At 43.5% G+C, this 19,610-nt stretch overlaps 1 protein-coding gene across 1 annotated transcript in view; it reads right to left on the reverse strand.

The window, feature by feature from the left end:
* SH3RF3 (SH3 domain containing ring finger 3) overlaps positions 1-19,610 on the reverse strand; it is a 307,356-nt gene that overhangs the window by 12,376 nt on the left and 275,370 nt on the right. Inside the window, exon 8 of the mRNA XM_060233755.1 lies at positions 18,387-18,721. Within this exon, the coding sequence (XP_060089738.1) occupies positions 18,387-18,721 (335 nt within the window). The remainder of the gene's footprint in view (positions 1-18,386; positions 18,722-19,610) is intronic.

A 19,610-nucleotide genomic window follows, 5' to 3' on the forward strand; every position in this document is an offset into this window, starting at 1 on the left:
ATTTATGGAAGGCAGAATGGTATAGCCTGATCTCCTCAGATCCTGGAAGCTAAGCAGGGTCAGTACTTGGAAAAGAGACCAACAAGCAGACTCTACAGAGGGAGGGAATGGCAAACCACTTCTGCGTCTTACTTGCCTTGCTGGGTCACCATACACCGGCTGTGACTTGATAGCACTTCACACACACAATGCACATTTGTGTCAGATTTGCATCCCTTAGGTCTTCTGTGTACAATCTGACCTGCTTCTCTTTTGTAGACGGCAGAAGGGCATTGTTGACAGATGTTTCTGTACTTCTCATCTGAGAAGAAGCAGGCCAGGGAGCTCCTGATTGGCACTGTGCTTATTCTGAATACTTCTGGGCTTACCTTTATGCCTTGGAGGGCCAAACTACATATGCTGGAAAATCCAGCATTCTCTTTAACATGAAAAAGCAGATGCTGAACTGGATCATGGCGTTCATTCTGCCCCTCCTTCCTACTACTGTTTCTTCAACAGAAATCGCTTACCTAAAACTACTATTTAGAGAGCAATTTTAAGCAGCCCCGGTCATATCCTATTCAAGTATATTCAGTGGGATTACTCTCAGGGAAGTATTGTCAGAGTTGTACTGTAAACTCCAATAACTGTCACTTTAAGTCATGGTAGAGTAAAAAAAAAAAAAGGTGAGTGTCCAATTCTGCTAGTGGAGGTGATTTCTCTTGGGGAAATAGAATGACTGTGAGGGGAAGGGGGTGTGAGAAAGGCCATTGTACAATGAGGTACAGAAAGCACCTGGCTTTGCTCTCATGTTTCTCCCAGTACTGCTGCTACAGCTGTGCAGAGCAATTTCCAACAACGTCTAACTAATCCTTGTAATTGTGAACAATCCACATGAAGCTATACTCATAAGAAATATGTACTTCAGTAAAATGACAAGGAAGAATGACAAAATGGTGAAGTCATTCCAGGCAAATGATGCAGCAAGCACTCCCACTTCCTAAGACATTTGCATTAAAAAGGCATTACAAAAGTTTTGAAGATGTTCAGATTTTTTTTTTTAAATGGAAAGATGATATAAATTGATTTAGTGTGATAAAAGTTCCAGTCTTTTAAGTTGACATCCCAGTGGAATGCTTTCATTCTGCATTTGGTTTTCAAACAGGCCACAGGGGTTGATTTCAGAAGAGCGAGCTCAGCCATGTAATCAATTACTACATTAATTAGGAAGCCTTTATGAAACATTGCTCAGTTTTGAAATATTAAATGATGTACAAATGCTGAAGAAATTTTAAGATGTAAAAGGTTAACTGAAAGTCATGGATAATCTAATGAAACTGATGACCTGAAAACAATTTTCAAAATACGAAAGGAAAAAGATGTATTTGAAACATGTGGGCGAACATCCAATGTTGCACTGATAGATAAGGTTTTCCAGCTAGCAGAAATGAAATGAGCACTGAATTGGTGACATTATTGATCAGTGCGGCTCTCAAGTTTTCATATATACGGAAGAAAATGGTTTATTGACTGTTGGGATTTACACACCCACACATGTTGGAAGGAAATGTTAGCTAATGCAGTGAATATTCTGGAAAGCTTATAAAAGATTCAATGATGAAATGCAGCTTGCAGCATGGTAATAATTTTAACGTTACATGTATGTGCAATTTCCTGGCTTTCAGCTGAAGGGGTTTTTATTTTGGAAGCTAAACAGATAAATCCACTTAGCCTTACATTCTTTAATCTCATTAAATGAAAGACACCTACATATATTCCGCTCTACAGGAAAAAAAATCTGATTTGAAAATTGATGTTTATACATGTATGTTAAGTTTTGACAAGTTGCTTCCAAGTTATGGAGACCCTCTGAATCAATGACCTTCAAAATGTCCTGTTGTTATCAGCCTTGCTCAGGTTGTGCAAACTGAGGCTTCCTTGATTGAGTCAACTCATCTCCTGTTGGGTCTTCCTCCTTTCCTGCTGCTTTCAACTTTTTCTAGCATTGTTGTCTTTTCCAGTGACTCTTGTCTTCTTACAATGTGACCAAGGTACAAGAGCCTCAGATTAGTCATTTTTGCTTCCAAGGAGACTTCAGGCTTGATTTGTCCTAGAACCCACTTTTAGTAGGTGGTTTTTATTTCAGTTTTTTAAAATAAGAACCACAATGACATATCTCAATTAACTAGCAGCTGTGGGAGGCCATTTTCCCCTCAGACTCCTCACTTAACCAACTGCCATAAATTGAACTGCTCTCTTTTTGGAAGACGGTGCTAAATTTCCTTCAAATGTTGTAAAGAAACAAGTAGCACCTTTAAGACTAACAAATTTTATTGTAGCATAAGCTTTTGAGAAACACAGCTCTCTTCGTCAGATGCAGGCTAACTCCTCTGGATCTATTCGTGTAATGCAGTTGTATCAACTGCATTACACTCCTGGAACAGATTACAAAGTTCTCAAAGAGATGGGACACAGTGGTCATGGGAGATTTTAATTACCCAGATATCTGTTGGAAGTCCAACTCTACTAAAATGAAAGGTCAAATAAATTCCTGACATCTTGCTGACAGCTTCATTTCCCAGAAAGCAGAGAGGGAAACAAGGAGATCTGCTATCTTGGACTTGATTGTCACCAGCAGGGAAGAACTGGCTGACAAAGTGAAAGTAGTGGGCCTCCTGGGTAACGGTGATCATGTAATTTTGGAACTTACAGTCTTGGAGAAGGGAAAAGCTGTATGTAGTCAGACATAGGTTGGGCTTCAGAAAAGTAATTTTTTTGACAAACTTTAAAGTTATGCTAGGTAGAATCCCATGGCCAGAAATACTTAAGGAGAAGGGAGTTCAAGAGGGGTGGGAGTTTCTTAAAAGCGATATATTAAAGGCACAATAACAAATAATTCCTATGAGAAGGAAAAATGGGAGGAGTCTAAAGAAGCCAAAGAGACTCCATATGCAGCTTTCTAAGGACTTGAGAAATAAAAAGACTTGTTTAGGAAATGGGCCTTATAACCAAGGATGAATATAAACAAATCATCAGTGCTTACAGAGAGAAAGTTAGGAAACCTAAAGCTCAGTATGAGCTTAGGCTAGCGAGACATGGTAAAAATAACCATGTTTTCTTATGTTCAAAGTTGGAAAAAGAGCAAGGACATGGTAGGCCCCTTGTGGGAAAATGAAATAGTATCAGGTGATGAAGAGAGGGCAGAATTGCTCAATTCCTACTTTGCCCCAGTCTTCTCTTGTGAGGGAAAAGGTGCAACATGTAAAAACAGAACACATTATGAGGTAAGGGAGCTGCAGCCTAGGATTGGCACAGGGGTAGTACAGGGATGTCAGAATGAACCTGCCATTCTTTCTATATGTTTTCTAACAGACATGAACACTGCTTATTCTGAACATGGAACTCTAACTTTTGTTTCCTATAATTGCTTGAAAACACATCTATCCAAGACATGTGCAGGAGGGAGTAGGAGAAAGTATGCTTTGTAGTTGATTGCTTTCTAGACATGGCTAGCTAGCTATCATGTCACTCTGACAACAGAGCAGGAGGACTCTGCTATTGACCTTGATGCTCTAAATAATTCTAGGTACCAACTTTTGTGGGAACAAGTGTTGAGTTGGTGAGAGGATTTTTGTGTGTGCTTTTTTGACTATAACTTTGTGTAACCGCCCTGAGCCTGCTTTTGCGAGGAGGGCAGGATATAAATTGAATAAAATAAATTAACTAACAACCAGCTTGTTTTTGTTATTCCTGGCTTTGGCTGTCTGCAGCACAAGGAAATGCTCTGCATATGATTCCAATAAACTCTTTACTCTTTTATAATGAATATTATAATAATAATGACAACGGGTCATTTGGGTCAATAACTGGTGGAATCTTACATAACACTTTATTTCTTTAAATGAAACTAAGTCCTTGGCGCCAGATAAACTGCATCCAAGGGTACTAAAAGAACTCACAGACAATTTCTGAGCCTCTGGCCATTATTTTTGAGAATTCTTGGAGGTGAGGTGCTAGAAGATTGGAGGCAGGTGAATGCTGTCCCCATCTTCAAGTAGGGGAAAAAGGAGGAATCCAGGTAACTACCAACCCATCAGCTTAACATCTATACCTGGAAAAGTTTTAGAACAAATCATCAAACAGTCAGTTTGAACATTTAGAAAGGATGGCTGTGATTTCTAAGAGACAGCATGAGTTTTTCAAGAACCATTCATGTCAGACAAACCTCATAACTTTCAAGAAAGTTACTACCATGCTGGATCAGGGGAATGCTGTAGACTTTTTATCTTGATTTCAGTAAGGCTTTTGATAAGGTTTCACATAATATTCTTGTTGACAAATTGGTCAAATGTGGTTTGGATCCTATTACTGTTAGATGGATCTGGTTAATAGATCGCACCTAAACAGTGCTTGTGAATGGATCTTCATCCTCTTGGAGAGGAATGACAAGTGGAGTGCCTCAAGGGTCTGTCCTGGAACCTGTTTTGTTTAATATCTTTATAAATGATGTGGATGAAGGAATAGAGGGAATGTTTGTAAATATGCAGATGATACTAAATTGGGAGGGATAGTAAATATGGTAGAAGACAGAGTTAGAATACATGCAAAGTCCAGATCATACAAAGTGATGACATCATTTTACTCTGCTCTGGTTAGACCTCACCTGGAGTATTGTGTTCAGTTTTGGGCACCACAATTTAAGAAGAATATAGACAAGCTGGAACAAGTCCAGAGGAGAGTGACAAAGATGGTGAGGGGTCTGGGGACCAAGTCCTATGAGGAAAGGTTGAAGGAGCTCCATATGTTTAACTTGAAAAGGAGACAACTGAGAGGTGATAAGATAACCATCTTCAAGTACTTGAAGGGCTGTCATATAAAGGATGGTGCAGAGTTCTTTTTGTTTCCCTCAGAAGGTTGCACCAGAACCAATGGGTTGAAATTACAGCAAAAGAGTTTCTGGCTAAATATTAGGAAGAAGTTCCTGACTGTTAGAGAGTTCCTCAGTGGAACAGCCTTCCTCAGCAGGTGGTGGATTCTCCTTCTTTGGAGGTTTTTAAACAGAGGCTAGATGGTCATCTGACAGCAATGCTGAGCCTTTGAACTTAGGCAGATCAAGAGAAAGAGGGCAGGAAGGGTTGCATCAGTGCTTAGTTCTCGTGGCCCTTTCTTACATGCCCAGGGAAGTGTTGATCGCCACTTTGGGGTCAGGAAGCAGTTTTTTCTCCAGGTTAGTTTGGAGGGTTTTTTTTTTTAACCATCTTCTGGGCATAGAACAAGGGTCACTAGGATGTGAGTGTGTGGTGGGTCAGTATTTGTGAGTTTCCTACATTGTGAAGGGGGTTGTAAATGACCCTGGAAGTACCTCCCAACTCTATGATTTTATGGAATAAACACACAAGAATGAACTCTATTGAGGCTCCTGTTTACAAATTCCTACTTATTATCGTAAGCATTCCAGAGCCCATGGCACAATCTGTATTTACCATCCTATCTTTTCTAATGAGGAGGAAAATAGGCAGATGAGAGGGGCTGAACTATTATGCTACTCAAGAGCATGGTTAGGATCTTCTCTCAAGGTTCTTTCATAGGAAGGATGGTGGGAATGTTCATGTGTCAGTGTTTGTTTCCTTCTGCCTTCCAGGATTTCTGAGTTATAGCAAGTCCCTCGCAAGAAGAATAAGCCAGTTTCAGGAAGCAATTTATGGAAGATTGTGGATCATCTGTCCATGTTGCAAACTGCACATGTGTGTAATAGTCACACGCGATGAACTACACTCAAAATGCATGCAAATTCTAGTTCAGAAGTGCTTTCAAGGTAGGAATCCTGTAATGTGAAAAACAGCTCTCTAATTAATAGTGAACTCCAACTCAAAATATTTTCACTTCACATTTGCTAAGCTTCACTGTTTGAATTCCACAGAAGCACTTTGAACGGTACTTGAAGGACACTTTGGAGGAACCTTCTGATAATATCTGAGGAAATTTGCTTTCAGGGGAGAACTTGGTAAAAAAAGCAGCACATAGATTTCCAGCATTTAAAGCACTTTTGAACTTCAAATGTGTTTAAGAAAAGTAAATTTTTTGGTTCAATGTCATATTGCATTTGTAACAGAGGCTGAGGCAGCAAAGGGGAAATCTACTTTATTACAGAAGCATACTATATTTTGACAGCTGGGATTCATATGTCTGGCTAGGCTAATTGCCAGCCCGAGAAATATTCATGAGTTAATTTTCCAGCATTTTGTCCTTATGTTCTGAGTTTTAAAGATGAAAAAGAAAATGGTGAGGAAGATGCTAACAATGACTTTAGTGGTCTGTATACGCATTTTATGATCTGAAACATTCATAACTGTGAAAACAAATGAGCCAAAGGAGATTTACAACACCCAACACAAAGCAGGAATAAGGCCTTGTGACACTCGTGCCCCATGCCCCCTTGTGGGCACCCATCACCTGTGTTGAGGAGAAAGAGCTGGGAATTGCTTTGGCCTCAGAAATGAGGACTACAGAGTTAGCAGCACTCTATAGGAGCCTCTCTTGGAACACAGTTGTCTCATGCCCACACTCTCTGACCATCTCCCTGTCTCCGAGTTCTCTTCCTCTCTGGCTGACAGCATTTCCTCCATTTTATTGCTCATTCCATCTCACCCCTCCTTGCTGTGTTCATTCTATTGACTGCCTTCCCCAGTCCACCACCCTTGCTCTTTTCCCATTGATGCCATGTATGTTCCTCCCCAGCCCCCTTTTCTCCCCACATCCTTGGCGTCCCTGACTCCCCATGGGCAGCAGCTTGTGTGGGAGCCATGGCAGACATGCCGTCCTGTGCTGTGCTCTTCTGCTGCTCAGGACTCAAAGTACTTGCTCAGCTGTTGAGCCTTGCCCATTGCCTAGCTGTCTGGGGCTTTTGCTGCGCTTAGCCAGCTTTCCTTGCCCTCTCCTGTGGGCACAAGGCTTGCTTGGGGTTTTGCAGGGGTATGGCTGATGATAGGGCCTCAGGTAACCACCCTCCAATAACGTAAGGTGTGGCACAGCTTTCTCTTGTGTCAGTTCTCAGCCTCTCGGTGGAGCTCCCTTTTCCTCCACCACCTCCAAAGAGCTCATAATGAAGTTAGGGTGGGATAACCCGTGGTCTGCAGTCAAAGTCCAGGTGGCCCAATCCAGACAGGCCTGTAATATGCATTTAAGAATTTTAATATATTTGGATTTGGGAGGAGACAGGCCATGTAACTTACTAGGAAAGTTCCCAGTGGGGTGCTGACCTGAAATGCCAATAGTGGCTAGGAGCAAACTGAGTCAAAGCCCCCCCAGCCCAAGTTGTTTGTATACAAATGCTAGAAGTGTTCGAAGTAATATTGGTAAGTTGGAATGTTTAGTGTTGGGGGAAAACATAGACATTGTAGGAATTTAAGAAACTTGGTGGAATGAGAATGAGAATCAGCGGGACATGGTGATTCCTGGATATAAGTTATATTGGAAGGATAGGGAGGGAAGGGTTGGAGGTGGGGTGGCTCTGTATGTCAGAGAGGGTATACAGTCCAGTAAGACTGAGGTCAAAGAAATAGATTCCCTTTTAGAACTGCTTTGGGTTGAAACAGAGGGCCCAAAAGGAAATTTAACTATGGGAGTTTGTTATCGCCCACCAAATCAATGACTGTGCTATGGAGCAGATGGTCACAGAACCTACCAGGGGTGGGGCGATCCTGGATTTGGTCCTAAGTAATGCCCAAGACTTGGTGAGAGATGTAAAAGTGATCGCACCGCTTGGGAGCAGTGACCATAGCGTTATTGATTTCACCATTTGTATAAATAGGGAGTTGCCCCAAAAGACCAGCACAACCACGTTTAACTTTAAAAGTCAAAATCCTTTGGGAAGCTTGGAAGCAATTTAAAACTACAATCCTAGAAGCTCAGATAAAATAAATACCACAAGTTAGCAAAGGCACAAACAGGTATAAGAAAAGGCCTGCATGGTTAACAAACAAAGTAATGGAAGCTGTAAAAGGTAAGAAGGACTCCTTTAAGCAGTGGAAAGCTAGTCCAAGTGAGATTAATAAAAGGGAACACAGGCTGTGGCAAATCAAATGCAAGTCTATGATCCGGCAGGCAAAAAGGGACTATGAGGAGCATATTGCAAAAAACATAAAGACCAACAATAAAAATTTCTTCAAATATATTAGAAGCAAGAAACCAGCAAGGGAGGCAGTGGGGCCCTTGGATGACCAAGGGGTAAAAGGATTACTGAAGGAGGATAGGGAAATGACTGAGAAGCTGAATGCATTTTTTGCCTCCATCTTCACTGTGGAAGATGAGAAGTGTTTGCCCGCTCCAGAACCACTAATTTTGGAAGGAGTGTTGAAAGACCTGAGTCAAACTGAGGTGACAAGAGAGGAGGTCCTACAACTGATTGACGAAATAAAAGCTAATAAGTCACCAGGTCCAGATGGCATACATCCAAGAGTTCTGAAAGAACTCAAAGTTGAACTTGTGGATCTCCTGACAAAAATATGTAATCTTTCATTGAAATCTGCCTCCATTCCTGAGGACTGGAAGGTAGCAAATGTCACCCCCATCTTTAAAAAGGGTTCCAGAGGAGCTCTGGGAAATTACAGGCCAGTCAGTCTGACTTCAATACCGGGAAAGTTGGTAGAAAGCATTATCAAGGACAGAATGAGTAGGCACATTGATGAACACAAGTTATTGAGGAAGACTCAGCATGGGGTCTGTAAGGGAAGATCTTGCCTCACTAACCTGTTACAGTTCTTTGATGGGCTGAAAAAACATGTGGACCAATAGATGTTGTTTACCTTGACTTCCAGAAAGCTTTTGATAAAGTTCCTCATCAAAGGGCTCCTTAGTAAGCTCGAGAGTCATGGAGCAAAAAGACAGGTCCTCTTGTGAATCAAAAACTGGCTAATTAATAGGAAGCAGAGAGTGAGTATAAATGGGCAGTCTCCACAGTTGAGGATGGTAAGCAGTGGGGTGCCGCAGGGCTCAGTACTGGGTCCCATGCTCTTTAACTTGTTCATTAATGATCTGGAGTGAAGTGGCCAAGTTTGCAGATGACACTAATTGTTCAGGGTGGTGAGAACCAGAGAGCATTGTGAGGCACTCCAAAGGGATCTGTTGAAGCTGGGTGAGTGGGCATCAACGTGGCAGATGAGGTTCAATGTGGCCAAGTGCAAAGTAATGCACATTGGGGCCAATAATTCCAGCTACAAATACAAGTTGATGGGTTGTGAACTGGGAGAGACTGACCAAGAGAGAGATCTTGGGGTCATGGTAGATAACTCACTGAAAATGTCAAGTTAGTGTGTGATTGCAATAAAAAAGGCCAACGCCATGCTGGGAATTATTAGGAAGGGAATTGAAAACAAATCAGCCAGTATCATAATGTCCCTGTATAAATCGATGGTGCGGTCTCATTTGGAATACTGTGTACAATTCTGGTCACCGCACCTCAAAAAGGATATTATAGCATTGGAAAAAGTGCAGAAAGTACCTTTTGAGCCGACCTGATTTGGGACGCCTCCCAACTGCCTCCAAATGCCTGTCTGTTAGCAGCCATAAAGCTCTTAAAAGTATTCCTTTGAGGCAGGTTACAAGGTCAAAGTTGCTTCATTTCAGCCTTCTTTCAGCTGCATGTGGTTCATCAACTCTCTTACTCCTCAGCTAATCTGGCTGCAGTGATTCATGCTTTTTAAACTTTACAGTCAGATTATTATGCTCTGCATTGGGCTGCCTTGAAGACACCCCAGATAGTGCAGCTGGTTCAGAAAGTAGTAGGCCAATTGTCGTCAAGGACTAACTGATAGAAACATATCTTGCTCATCTTAAAACAGGTACATGGTCTGCCAGCTTGTTACTGAATACAATGCAAGGTGTTTTTTAGACCTTTAAAGTCCTTCACAGCCTGGGACTCACATATTTAGAGGACTACCACATCTAATATGTCCCTGTGTGTTAACTAGATTCCTCAAGCCTACTGATCGTTCTTCCATTCAAGAGTCCAACGCTTTTCCATTGCAGCTCCAACTTGGGGGAGGTGAGGGGAGTACTGTCTTTAGAAATATCAGAAGACATGTAAGGCCATTTTATTGGCCCAGGCTTTTAATGCACTATAGACATATTTTTTGGAGGGGGAGGGATATTGGGGCTTTATTCTCTTGGTTTTAAATGAAAATGTTTTGATTGCCACATGTAAGCCATCTTCATGATGGAAGGTAGAATGTAAATAAATAAATAGAACTAGGTTGCATACCTTCAGAACATTTTGTGGGACACTAGAGGTGGACTCTACAACTGCTGCCAGTAGCAGATAACAAGATGGATAACACAAAAATTTCAAGTTAGCTTAAGGAGCAGAAATGTTTACACATGATAAATTTCTAAGTCCAGATATGGCCTTGGGCAGGAGAACCCAAAGAATACACAAAAATCAAATGCATTCTGTATGCCCACATGGCAATCCTGCCCCTATGTGAAAGTAATCTAAACAGATTTTACTGCTCCCTTAAAATAAATGATAGTTTTGGATAGTTGGTTTGCAAATAGTTTGGGTATATTCCAGCTGTCAAAAGACAATAAAAGGCACACTGTAGCTAATGATAAATTAAACAAACTTCTCCCAGAAGCAACAATTTATCTTTCACTCTAGAAGTTGCTATGCCCAATGTTTTGGAAGAGTTTAATCAAAATTCTCATCAAAATCCAAATGAGCTGATTTTTCAGAAAGAATAATTAGGTGCTTGTCAGTGCAGTCCTACAGAGAGTTGTTCCCATCTAAATGCACTGAAATAAGTAGCTTAGACTAGTATTACTCTGTGTAGGAGTGCACTAAAAGCCACCCACTGTGATTTGCTTTATCAGATTAAGTTACTGGAACAACATTAGCTCATTCAAATAAGTAGTTTTATTTGAGGTGGCAAACATTAACTAAATTATTTACCAGAGAAACTGTCATAGGAGTAATTGGCTGATATATATATATATATATATATATATATATATAGAACGTAGGCTGTTTTGTAATTATCAGGCCACTGTTAACCTAGTTTCAGAGGAAACCTTTAACAAATAATACACATAGCTTGTATAAATTTCCTTCTGTGACTTCAAAGAGTAAGGGGGGAAATTTAGTACAAAGAATAGAAATTAATTCAGGAAGGTGTGCTTTGTCTGTAGTTACAGATAATCGTTAGCATATGCAATTAATTGGTTAGCACAAGAAATAAATGAATAGTTTCTAAGCCAAAAGCTGTGCCACTGATGCATGTTTGTAATTGTCATCCTCCCTTCTCTCCCTTTTATGATTTGATATTTGTAGGCGTGACCATGTTTCTGGGAATTTGATTGCTTCCGTGCTGTCTTTTTACAGTGGGCATGCTTTATTCAGTGACAGAAGAACCAGCTAATCATTTTTATAACACTGTGAGACAGGCTTTTTGAGGGATGGGATGGGTATTCTTCCTAGCAATACTGAATAGGCATGGGCACAAACCAGTTCACAAGCCAAAATTTGGCACAAACTTGGCTCTGTTTGGAGCCCCCTAGCTGAGGTTCCGGGAAGGCACCTTCCCCAAACATTTACTGGACTTTTGTCTGGTTTGGTTGTTCAGGCCATTTAAATCTAACAGCTGAGCAGCATAGGTCTGCCACGGACCTGTTAGGTTTAAATGGCTACTAGTCATTTCACCAGTCAGTTTCACTTCCTCCTGCTTCCAAGCAGGGAGAAGTAAAATGGATTGGTGAAACGGCTGTCAACCATTTTAGCCTAACAGCTGATGGGTGCACACACCGTGCTGTTAGCCCACAATGGCTGCCAGCCATTTAAACCTAACAAGAGGGTAGGTCTGACCATCAGTTGTCAGGCTTAAATGGCTGCCAACCATTAAACATGTCAGTTTTGCTCCCCTCCCCAACTTTGAAGCAGGGGGAAGCAAAACAGATGGTTAAATGGCTGCCAGCCATTTAAGCCTTCCTGGATGACCCCTCTCTTTCTCTTGGCTGGTTTGCTTTGGGGCATTTTTGGCTCAGTTTGGGTGCTGCTTCATATTTTTAAGTTTGTGTCCATCCCTAGTACTGAACTTCTACAACTTCCCTTCTGTTTATCCAGTCCATATATAATTCTTCCCAAAGTAGTGTGATTTTTTGTTGCAATTTTTCTCCCTCCCTCTCTCCAGTATCACATCCTATTATAACTTTCCACATCTATAACTGGAGTCTACTCATTTCTTATTTCCATTATTCTTCTACCATTATACTGAATGTCAGTCTACCAAAAAAAGGTTGCAAAGTTCTCCCTGGCCACTGGCAGGGAGGTGGGGCAGGCAAATTCCAAGCTGAGAAACTCCTGGAGATTAGGAGGTGGAATTTGAAGAGGACAAGGGCCTCAATGGTGTACAATGCTATATAATCTACACTCCAAAGCATACATTTTCTCAAGGAGGACTGATCTCTGTAGCCTGGAGATGAGCTGTAATTCTGAGGGATGCCTAAATCCCATCTGAAGGGTGATATCCCTACCTCCAAAATATGCTGAGCCCGGGCTTGCTTCTAGTCTAGGTAAGCATTGTGCTGAGTTTAGGAATGGTGTGGGAGATGGGAATAAACTCTTAGATTAGGAAGGGTGGGTCAATTATGCACCAAGCTAAACACTCCTCTGTCTTTGTCTCTGCTCCAGTTGTTACAAGCTTTCTCTGCTAACATTGGTTTCCCCTTCTCTAAATTTACCTTTTGAGAAGAAGAAAAAGCAATGGTAAGGAAGGCACAAGACAGTAAAGGGCCCTGTTTTAAATTCTCACCATATTCCCAGTATGGAGACTCAAGAGCGTGCTCAGAAGCACTGCATTGTCAGGAGTCGTGGTATCTGTAGTTTTTAATGGCTCCAAGCAGAAGGTGCTGAGCCAAGAGAAATCAAAACTATAGACTCTGCACTGTAGTCTTTTGTCAGGCTCATAAAAGTAATGAAAGATGGTGTCAAGGGGACACCATCTCTGACCATTTAAAAATTGTGACCAAGTTGGTTATTTAAATGCTGAGCTGAATTATAGTCCAAGTGCTTGGCTCAGTGCAGCTGTATGAGAGCAGAGAAATAAAACTGATTAACTGTGTATATAGAGTTGATATAAAGCTCTGCAGTTGGCAACGTCCTCCTCATATGTATATGAGCAAATGGCTTTTGTATAAAGTCCAGGAGACTATGGCATATTCTGGAAACTATCCATCTGAAGGTAGGCCAGATTTCAGAGGTGTGGGGACTACAAGTATAGTTTAAATTGGAAACTGTGTGTTAAAAAGAAATTATGCTTCGGCTTCTAGAAACACTGTTCTTGGTACAGGTGATGGAATTACTGGCTAAAACAACCAAGGACATTTCATGGAAAAACACCAAACTTCAGAAGCTACTACTAATAGAACTAATTAGGACAGACAGTGTAATGTACTGAGTGACGAGATGTGTTGAAGGCAACATGCTTTGTTAGCGAGTACATCACAAAGCGAGGCAACGCGGGCCGGGTCCCGATTATATACATACCCCGGAACAACCCTCAGTCTGGCCAGGTCCAATCCTGGCCAGTTAAACTTCCCGCCACAGATCTTAATTGGCGGAGCATATTTGCGGAGCTACATCTGGGGACCAGTGGACTTCCACTGGTCACCTTCGTAGCGTCTGCTGTGTCGTAATTCTGGGACTGAAATGCAAGACACAACACTCCTCCCCTCCTAGTTCAAGACACGAAGTCTTTCAAGTAAGCTGGCGCCCTGCGTTCCCGGGTCGACCTCCTCGGGGTTATTTGGGGAGTTGGAGTGGCCGCCATGGCTGGCGGGGCGGCTGGTTCCTCGTGGTGGGGTGACGCCGGAAAAGGGCTGTCCGTCGCCTGTTGCTGTTCTAGAATCTCCTCTCTGGGGGGGGGGGTGCTCCCTCTGCTGTGGTGCTCTTCCGCCCGCATAGTCGGTGCGGCCGGCATAGGCTGGGCAGCTTCCGGGAGTGTCGCTGTTAGTATCCCCCCGCTTCCCACTCCCCCGATCGCTGTCGGTTCTTCCGGCAATGTGCGACGGCGCAGCTGGTCAATATGCCTCCTTAGGATCTGGCACAATGGGTACCTTCTCTGGGGGAGCAGGGTGGTGGTTCCCCCCCATTGCGGAAGCAAGTGCTGGAAGCCCTACATGAAACACACATGGGTATAGTGTGCATGAAGGCCCTGGCACGTAGCTATGTATGGTGGCTGGGGATGGATGAGGAGATAGAAGAGTGGGTTTGAAGGTGCCAACCCTTCCAAGAGTCCCGACCTGACCCACCCAGTGCCCCTGTCCACCGCTGGGAGTCCAACAGGAGGCCGTGGTCCCGGTTACACCTAGACTTTGCGGGGCCATACCAGGGCCAAATATTCTTTATCTTAGTTGATGCATACACCAAGTGGTTGGAAGTGATTCCCGTAGCTTCAACCTCCACTGCAATGGCAGTCAGAGCCTTGCGAAGGGTCTTTTGCACTCATGGGATTCCCAAGACCCTCGTCACGAACAATGGGACTGCTTTCACCTCCCAGGAATTCCAGGAGTTCTTGAATCGGTACCTCACCTGGGCCAAGTCCAGTTTCCCAAAAACCTTAGAGCCTGCTAGGGCTGCCAGTACGTGGCTGACCACCGGAACGGGGTATGGGTTGTCCTGAAGTGCCTTATTTATTGTGCACTTGTAATCAGCGCATATGCGCACATCTCCATTCGGCTTCACTGGAGTGACTATGGGTGTTTCCCATGCAGCATAGGATACCGGTTCTAGCACTCCCTGGGCCATGAGGCGGCCCAGCTCCGCTTCTATTTTTGGTTTCAGAGCGAACGGAACTCGTCTGGCCTTCAGCCTTATCGGTCTCACGTGGGGATCGAGGGGTAAGGTGATGGGAGGCCCCTTGTAGTACCCCAGGGACCCATCAAACGCTTCCGGGAATTCCCGGCACACGTGCTCAAAATTTTGTGTTCGCATCTGCTTCACCCCCACTATTTGAATACCCAGCAGTCGAAACCAGGCCAGCCCCAGTAATGTGGTGAGCTGGTATTTGACCACGAGAATGTCCAGCTTGCCCTTAAAGTTCTTAAACTCTACCCTTACAGTGGCCCAACCAAAATCTGTACAGGGGTTTTTTTTTAAGTCCCGCAGTATGAAGTCCCCCAGTCACAGCAGGGGCTGGCCATGGGGACAAAGTTTTCTTAGAGATTCCTCCAAAATTATGGAGATGGAGGAGCCCGAGTCCAGCTCCATTAGGCATGGAGTGCCCTTGATTAGGACCGACACCCTGACCTTATCTGGGGTGGTGAGGGGCAAGTTCATTACCTGCAGGCTAGTTGATGTGGTCGAGTAGGCATCGGTTGAGTCGTGGTTGGTGGACTGGAGTCGGTGGGTGGCCTTGGTCCTGCAAGCCCGCGCTATGTGGCCCACTCTTCCGCAGTTCCTGCAGTCCACATTGCAATAGGGGCAGTCCCGGTGCTCGTGTGGATCCCCATAGCTGGCGCACTTGGTGTTGGCTGGTCTCTCTGTCACTTGTGGCCGAGTGGGCGCTCTTGGCCCCATTCCTGGGTGGCGATGTAGCTGGTTTGCCTCCTCCTCCTCTGGGTTGCCCGGTGCCATCTCCTCCTGGTGGACGGCTTCTGCTCGTGGGTTGTTGTAAGCTTTGGTTGCTCTCTTGAACATGGTGGCTTCATTGAAGGCGAGTTGGAGGGTAAGCTCTTCCTTTGCGAAGAGCTTTTGCTGCAGTCTTTCGTCTCGGAGGCCCCAGACGAAGCGATCCCTCAGGGCTTCATCCAGCTTGTCAAAGCTGCAGTTCCCTGCGATTTGGCGGAGGGCGGCCAGGTAGATGGTGGCTGTCTCTCCTGGCCCTTGATCCCTCTTGTGGAAGAGGAATCAACAGGCGATGATGGAAGGCTGGGGCAAGAAGTGCCCGGTCAGGAGTCTATCTCCTCGTACGTTTTCTCCATGATCTTCGCAGGCCGAGAGACCCTTTGCGATCTCGAATGTGGCCTCCCCGCAGACACTCAGGAGCACGTCTCTCTTACGGTTGTCGTCTGTAATCATGTTCGCTCGTAGGTAGCAGTCGACCCGCTCCGTGTAGGTCTCCCACCTATCGGGGTTGGCGGGGTCAAACTCTGCAATATGGCCCGTCATCCCACTTGGGTGAGCCACGGTGGCGGCAGGCGCTTCCGTCTCCCTCGAATGCTTGCCTTCCTCATCTCCGGCCAGGTCAGCGAAGTCCTGCTTGGGGAGTTACCTGGCTAGAATCCCATCCTTGTCGCCACTGTAATGTACTGAGTGACGAGACGTGTTGAAGGCAACACGCTTTATTAGCGAGTACATCACAAAACGAGGCAACGCGGGCCGGGTCCCGATTATATACATACCCTGGAACAACCCTCAGTCTGGCCAGGTCCAATCCTGGTCAGTTAAACTTCCCGCCACATATCTTAATTGGCGGAGCATATTTGCGGAGCTATATCCGGAGACCAGTGGACTTCCACTGGTCACCTTCGTAGCGTCCGCTGTGTTGTAATTCCGGGACTGAAATGCAAGACACAACAGACAGAAAACGTGCTACTCAACTTTTGAACTGTGTTTTAATTTTCATGACAAATTAGACAGCAGGCGTTGTGTGTATTTCATGCTCAAGATTATCTGCTCATCAATCAAGCGCCTTTGCTAATCATTGTCCTGTGAGTTGGGTGCTTTGTTTTCTATAACCTCTTTATGGCTTTGATCTTGTCACTCAAATCCTAAGAAGAGTTTCCTGGGAGTAAGCCCTTCTGAGTAGACTTCAGTAATATTCTGAGCATCCCTGCTTAGGATGCCATTGGGTATCTCTGTTTTGATCAAAGAAGGCACTTTCACTCATGGGTGAAAAGGAAAATCTGTGCCAATTCCTCCCTTCCACTTTGACCTCTATGATGTTCCTGGAGGTGCACTGGCCCACATGGGCAACGTTTCAGAAAATGCACCGGAGGGTGGGAATCAGGAAATTTGCCATTTATTTGGCATAGCTCCATTCCTGCTGAACAGAATCCAAGCTTTTGCAATTATAATATGTAACCTGAAAACAGATGTGTATATGTGTGCATGCGTGCATGTGCATAAAAATCAGCAAGCCATGAGGAAAAAGCCAGACATTCTTCTCTCTGGGGTGCTCAGATATCTTCATAGTTTGCTTCTAGGAAGAATGCAACCAGCAGGCTCTGTAAGGTTTCCAGTGGACAGGCTTCAGCACTGATGTATGGGGATGGTTAGCAAATTGTAAACTATATGCAAAAGCAAAACACTGCATTTATTAAGGACCTAACAGGCTGAGCATGTTTAAAAGCGGCTTGGCACTAGCTTTCATTAACAGGACATTTAATGCACTGACGTTGAAAGATTGCTCCCAGGACTGAATACTAAAAGCCTATGCCTACGCAATGTATCCATCACATATGGCAACGAATCATATTTAATCCTGTTCTCTCTTTCTCTGTTTCACTGAAGCATAGCAATGCAATTTTCTGAAAGAAATGGAGACGTTTACAATACTGTTAAACATCCTCCACCATTTAAAAACCAGTGTTTTATTGCACCTCTGGCTCCAACCTCTCAACGCTTGAACCACATATAACATCTTCTGTAAGATGGTTTTCCTGACTTTGGCCATACAGCACTGAAAACAGCTTCTCTGATGACTTCTGGTGTCATTTCAAACTTGTAAAGATTTAGATAAAGAGCACTATGAGCACTGGAAGAAGAAACAATTAACAGATGGAGGCCTGAACTGATTTCTCATGTGCAGGTGGATACTCAGCCAAGCAGTCATTCCCAAAGTAAATCAATAAAACAAGTGTGTGAACAGCTTTAGGCCTCAGATCCTCAGCTTCAAAACCTCATGACTTGGAAATCTTAAAAGAACCTCTGATTTTTATTTTTCACCCATCTGTGAAGAATATGAAGAAAAAATCAAGATGCTTCTGGAGGGTTTATTAATTCTCCATGCACAGAACTGCAAAGGATAACAACTGACTATGAAACAGAGAACTAGGAAGCTTATTAACCTGCAATGTTTTTGAAGATTAACAGGGAAAAGATAATACAATAAGGAGAAAAAAAGACAATTCTCTCCAAGCATAAGCGAACAGACTCACCATGAAGGTAACATTTTGAAGAGGATAACCAAGGACAAAAGGGCAGATTTTAATGGGAATCTTTCAAGAAATATTTATTATGGTATTCTTATACTGAGCTATAGTGGTCTCCTATCCAGATTACAGGTCTACACTTGTTAACTTCAACAACTGTGCAGCAATAGAGGCTACCTGCCAATTTACTGGGCCTATATTTATGATTTTCCAGAAAGGACATAAATTTCACTCCACTGCATTGTTATACCAGCCAAGCCCATTACCTTTTCATTTTTCCTTTCCTCTGCTTTACAGGCTGTGTTGGTTGGGCTGCAAGTTGCCAAGCTGCTGATAGGCCCAGCTCCTGCATCTCCATTCAGACTGGCAGCAGTGACGTTGGGAGGCGTAACTGCTGCAGCTGCTGAAGTCAGGGGAATCATGGGTCTGGCACACTGTGCTCCTGGGATGACATGCACAGGGGAGTGGTGGATGTGCTGTGGAGACACCACAGAGTGTGGCCTGACCACAGTTGCTGGGAGACGTGATGGAGAGTTCTGGTTTCTCAGCGGTGAGACTGTTGCTGTGGGCCGGTCTTGTGCCTGAACAGAAGGGTGGACAACTGGAAAGTGGAAATGAGAAAGACCACAATTAGAAAACAGTAAGTCAGCCACACTGTAACTAGTAAGAGGCACAATTCAGTTAAATATTTTGAAAAGTTCCACTGAAATCAATGGCATTTGAAAAGTCTTAATGTTTGGTTCATGTCCAAACTCTTTGATTATACAGTCTGAAATACAGACACTGCAGTATGTGGATTGTTGCATATCATCAAAAAAGTTGCTATCACAGTACAATAGTATTTTTAAAAGCAGAGCTTGAAAATACAAATTCATTTTGCAGTCTGCAATGAAGACATTCAGTACACTCAGGGCTTTTTTTTTTGTAGAACCCCCCCCAGCAGGAACTCATTTGCATATTAGGCCACACCCCTGACAACACCATTGTTTCACACAGGGCTTTCTTTGTAGAAAAAGCCCAGCAGGTGCTTATTTGCATATTAGGCCACACCCCGATGCCGAGCCAGCCGGAACTGCGTTCCTGTGCATTCCTGCTCCAAAAAAGCCCTGAGTACGCTTAACTCTAAAGTCTTAGGATCTGGGTAAAATGAATTTCATGAGTAATAAATAAAAACAACATAATCAAGCAGAAGCATGAATTATGGTGCACAGGAGCACAGCAGTATTCAAAAACATTAACTGTAATGCACAAAACAGCAGCAAGTAATGTACAAAGACGTGCCTAAAAGAACATGTGGTAATACACACATAAAGAAGATTACAGGGGCAAATAAGAATGTAAATAACATTAGATGATGATGAGGCATAGACTTTTTGAACATTGAAACAAAATCAGAAATTTCAACCTTCAAGCTCCTTTAGTAGCTCATTTTATGGGAAAACATCACTGCTGAATATTTTGTGCACCACAATCAATGTCTACAGTTGTGC

Source organism: Heteronotia binoei, chromosome 3 (assembly GCF_032191835.1).
Source record: "Heteronotia binoei isolate CCM8104 ecotype False Entrance Well chromosome 3, APGP_CSIRO_Hbin_v1, whole genome shotgun sequence".
NCBI classification, from domain to species: Eukaryota; Metazoa; Chordata; class Lepidosauria; order Squamata; family Gekkonidae; genus Heteronotia; species Heteronotia binoei.